This window comes from Corapipo altera, unplaced genomic scaffold, assembly GCF_003945725.1.
Source record: "Corapipo altera isolate COAL_440 unplaced genomic scaffold, ASM394572v1 54, whole genome shotgun sequence".
NCBI lineage: Eukaryota > Metazoa > Chordata > Aves > Passeriformes > Pipridae > Corapipo > Corapipo altera.
Window position 1 is genome coordinate 1,368,305 of NW_020884902.1, and position 5,064 is coordinate 1,373,368.

A 5,064-nucleotide genomic window follows, 5' to 3' on the forward strand; every position below is an offset into this window, starting at 1 on the left:
TGCCCGGTACCTGTACAGCCTCCTCCGTGGGCTTATCGCTCACGAATTCCTCTCTCCATCTGATCTGCAACGGCAAAATGCACACTGGTTCTTTTAGCGTTAGGTCACTTGACATACCCTGCCCTTTCCAGAGGGGATCTCCTTCCCCGTCCTGCCTGCTGGACCTGGGCTTTGCAGCGGGGCTCTGGCTCCTCGCCGGCCGCGCCGGGGTTCTTGCGGCCCCGGGCGTGCTGCGGGGCTCCCTGCGGGCCCGCTGGCCCCGCTCGCCGCTCACTCCCTTTAAAAGTTGCTGCAAGAGGAGCAGGCGCTCCGGACGTAGGAAAACTTACAAAGTCTAAGCCGTTCACCAGCGTGGCCAGAAAAGCAGCAAATAAAAATGCCGATGTTCCGTACATCAGTCCAGTAGCTGCTGCTTCCTCGCGGCTGAAACAAGGGCAATAACCAGGCGAGGCCAGCGCGGAGCGGGTGTCTCTCTTTCAAACAGTGTCTGCTCTAAAGAAGCTAACTTTGGCTTATGAATGGCGGACTCGCCTTGTAATAAATTCAAGCGATCACTCACAAGCCATTAAAGCGACCTGAAAGGCGAGTCTTTCGCAGGGGAAATAGAAGCACCCGATTATTGTTTTGCGTTTAACTTTCTGCATGCAAACGGTATAAGCACGGCCGGGGGTTGCCACCCGAGAGGGGCCAGCACACAGAGCTCTCCACACACCCACCCGAACAGCCTTCTGCACCCTCCCGAGAGTACTGCCGTCCTGCCTTGGGTTGGTACAAACACTCTTCCGCGGCGGCGGGAGCCTCCTCGGGCGCGGGAGACTGCGGGAGGCAGACAACAGACCCAAGCGATTTGGTTGCCCCGGACCAGGCAGCGCGGGGCTGTCGGCATGGCCTGCCATGGGCTGCGAAACCTCATAACCCATGCAGGGAAAGTATCCCGACAGCATCTCCAGAGTCAGACATCAGAAAGAAAATTATGGCCCCCGTTGAGGCTGGAGAGCTGGGATCAGTGTTTCTCCCCGCAAGCCTTCGTGAATAAATCCGCAAAGGACGCCTTGCTAGAGGAAAGTTGACTTTAGGGACTGAAACAGCACAGAAACCGCCGAGAGACGCCTCACAACCTCTCTGCCTGAAAAAAACACCCCTCTCTCAGCCGGGGATTTCAAAGCACTGCTCCCCTCTCCAGACCCAAGCGAACAGAACAAGCACCAGCATGGCGTGGACTTGAATTCAGCATTAACAATTCCAGCCCTAGTGATCGTCTCTAATTCAGAACATACACGGGATGGCGATCAACCAGTATCGCACCGTTCCACTTCACCACAGATAAAAAGCCAACAGCAGCAACAACAACAACACTAGAATCATTCTTTCTGCTGTAGGACGCTCGAACAAACCTCAGACCGAAAGTTTAAAAGAATACTCATTAACCAAGTGTTCCAATACACACAAGTAACAGATCTGTGTTAAGCGACCACTAGGGACTTTACACAAGTTCAAAGAAACTTGCAAAATGCATCTTTAAAATATCTCGTCCTCACCACGTTTCTCCGGGTTTACTTTACAGATGTATGGCTCAGAATAGCTCTGCGATATTTCTTTTTTTCTTAGTTACACTCAGCTTATATTTTTTAAAACTGATGCCTGGTCAAGTCGACGGGACAGTTACCCTGAAAGACTCGCAGGGAGCAACATTTTCGGCGCATGAAACATTTTTTCCCCTGGCTCTTTTGACGATGGGTTAAATTTCCTCAAGTCCCAACACTTTCCGCCCAAGTCCCACCGGGCTTCAACTTTTCCTATCTCGCCAAACCCTGCAAGGTGGCGCTCTTTTCATTGAAAACTGGTATTAGCCTTATAATAATAACATTTTGTAGAAAGTAAAGTTAAAGCGAAGCCTTCCCACGGGTGCTGCAGGGAGCAGGCGGGGATGCTGAGCTGGCAGGAGCGGGGTTTCGGATGAGCAAGGCAAACTCTTTTTTTTTTTTTTGGGGGGGGGGGGGGGGGGGGGGGCGGGGTTTGGTGTGTTTTGGGGCAGTGAAATGTCTCCGAGGGAGATCCTCAAATGTTACGGACAAAGAAAAATACTTGCGGGGTGCTGTTGAGAGATAGCGGGCTGTGCTCTGGGCGGGTTACCGCCGGGGCTGCGGAGCGTCCGCACGGATGTGAAGGGAAAGCGGCTTCCCCCGTACTCCCGCCCCCCGAGCGGTTAATATGGCTATTGACTCGCTGTACACATAATATTTCTTTAAAGAAGCTGTTAAAGTGTCATCTTGGTCTACTGGAAGGTCAGTTTGTGCAATTCACTCTATGACATATCACAAGCCCTCGCAGCTTTAGCCAACCTCATGATTTGTGTTGTCTGTTGATATGTTGTCTGCTTAATGGGGCGATCATGCAAGCTACAACCAGGAACAAAGCCCAACAGTTCCAACAACCGTAGCTAAGTTAGTGGAAGCAGTACAGCTTGCAAATCTATCAAACTAAACTGCAAGGAAGACAATCTGATTTAGAGAAAAGGCGTTCTGCTACAGTCATTAAGCACAAGTAATTTAGATTTTTTATATTGTCTTCTCATTTACAAATTTACTGTATCAACGCCAGCCAATGGAACGAATTTCTTAAGTAAATGAGAAATAAATAAAAGAGATAGAAAGATAATCAAATTACATAAAATAATTCTTATGCCCTAGATTTATTTTTTTAGAAAGCTATTAACACTGGCAAAATTATAGTAATAATAATAACATAACATAAGAAGTAATTGATTTAAATTAACATCACGTTTTAAGGAATATCAGCAAAGAAAAAAAAAGGGGGGGGAGGAAAAAAAAGAAACAAAACCCAAATAAAAAATACACACAACAACAACAACCGCCTTCGTGAACCAGTGCTGTACGTCTTGGAGTAAAAGGCCCAAGGAAAGTCATGAATCCACTACCTAAGAATTAGTTATGGTCATAAATGCCTTAAATTAAAATAGCAACTGAAATCTCCTCTGTTTTAAATCTCCTAATATATGTTTTCCGAATTAATTTAATTTAGGGACCCAGTCTATGCAGATTCATGGACAGTGTTGGAGTGGAATGTAGCACTTCTCGTGTAACAATTCCCCACATTAATATTTATGTAGCATATGCAATCTATTTCTGTTATTTTTATGGTTGTTATTCTATGTCTGCAAAGGTCATTTAAATTATACTGCGGCCGAAAATTTGTTTCATAAATTTTGATATAAATACTAATTACACACTATAGTAATGCCAGCGGGGATCCTTTCATTTATCACATTTATATCACCTTCGCTGCTTTAGTGATGACATAATGGAAAGCAGTGAAAAACTGGGACAGTTTTATTCTAATATCCTAAAGCTAGTTGGAGTTGCAGCAGGTTGACTTAGGGAATAAGAATTCCTACCACAATTCTTGGGATTTAAGAATCTTTAATAAGGTACGAAATGTTACCAAACAGTTCTGTAAACTAAATTTTACATACCAATTCTTCTAGCCATAAATATTGAATATCTTGTAACAGGTATAACCGGACCTTTACATGCGGATAAATATGGAAATTAGGATTTATATACATTATGTTCTTGTATTTGCCAAAAGCAACGGACAGATATAGTTTATATCTTTTTTTTTTTTTAATATCACTTTACATAAACAAATGTAACAGTTTGACACGCAGATCCAGGCTTTCACTATACGAATTTCTTGACAGGACGTGTAACAACATTTTACTGCACTACTTAGACTGGACTTTGGGACGAAATGTTGCACTTTATACAAAAAAGCACATTAATACCAATAATATTCTGTTAGATCGACGTTTAGACTGTAATAATACAAAGTAATTCACATTTTGGTACACATTTACTAGAACATTCTTGCCATTCAGTACAAATAGTTGAATTTCTACCTCTTCCCTCTGCCCCCCCACCACCTCCGCCCCCCCGCCACCGCTCCCGCCCGCCCGCCCCTCCCCCCACATATATGCAAAGACCACAAATCCACATATCCCCTTATTCAACTTGCGATATAACTATTTACAAAATCAATCAGTACATTTTTTTGTTGTTTTGTTTTTGAAGCTAATAATTCTGTATTTACAAGAGGGGATGGGGGGGAAGGCCGCTGCCCGAGCAGACATGCAGTTGGCGATCTCTAATCAGTGGTTTCCAGTAAAGCCCTACACAGTTGGCATTTGCCCTGGTAACCTTGTCTTCTTATGCATTCTACTAACCCCTTCGCCTACCAAGCCTTAGAACAGAGCAGAACAGTCAGGAGAAAAAAAAAGAAAAAGAAAAAATAAAAAAAAAAAAAAGGAGAGAGAAAAAAAAAAGAGAAATAATAAGGGAAGAAAAAAAAAGAATAAAAAAGATTTTAAAAAATGAAGTCTTCATTTTACTCAGTCCTGGGTCTACTGGCAGCATTTTACTTTTGTTTGCTCATTTGAATTTTGATTTCAAAGTGTTCATTATTTTTGGAGTTTTTAAATAGGGTATTTGTTTGCTCGCTTGGGGCTTTTTGTTTTGTTTCGGTTTGTGTTTTGTTGTTGTTGTTGTTGTTTTGTTTTAGCGTTTTAGACGTACCATTCGTTAAAATTTGATGTAAGCGTGCTGTGGCTGGACGTGTGATGGACTGCGGAGGAGGAAGGGGATAAGGAGCTGGCGGTCTGGTTTTCTGTGGATGGAGACACGATGGTTGGTGGGGTGGAGGACTCGTAGCCTGAGCTGGCGGCGGGAGAAGGCTGGGACCCCTGCGAGGATGATTCATGGACCTGCAAAAGAAAACCCGGGCAGAGATAGAGAGCAGCGGTGGACGGAGGCCTTCGCCTGGGGATGCGCCAGACAACGGGACCCAGCGCCGAGTCCCAGGCTCGGGCACTCCTGCGGGGCTCGCCGGCGGCCCCGGCCCCAGCCCCTGCCGGCGGGGGAAGGCCGGACTGCGCCCCCCGGCTGCCTCCTGGTGCTGCCCCCCCGCCCCTCCCCGGGCAAACCGCACCGCCCGAGGGCCCCGCGGAGGGGCCGGTGCTCAGCGCAGCGGGGCGGCCCAGGCGAAGGC

General features: G+C 46.1%; 1 protein-coding gene across 1 annotated transcript in view; it reads right to left on the reverse strand.

The window, feature by feature from the left end:
• Positions 1-3,420: 3,420 nt before the first annotated feature.
• ZIC1 (Zic family member 1) overlaps positions 3,421-5,064 on the reverse strand; it is a 5,174-nt gene continuing 3,530 nt past the window's right edge. Inside the window, exon 3 of the mRNA XM_027650687.1 lies at positions 3,421-4,780. Coding sequence (XP_027506488.1) covers positions 4,583-4,780 — 198 coding nt within the window. The 3' untranslated portion in view covers positions 3,421-4,582. The remainder of the gene's footprint in view (positions 4,781-5,064) is intronic.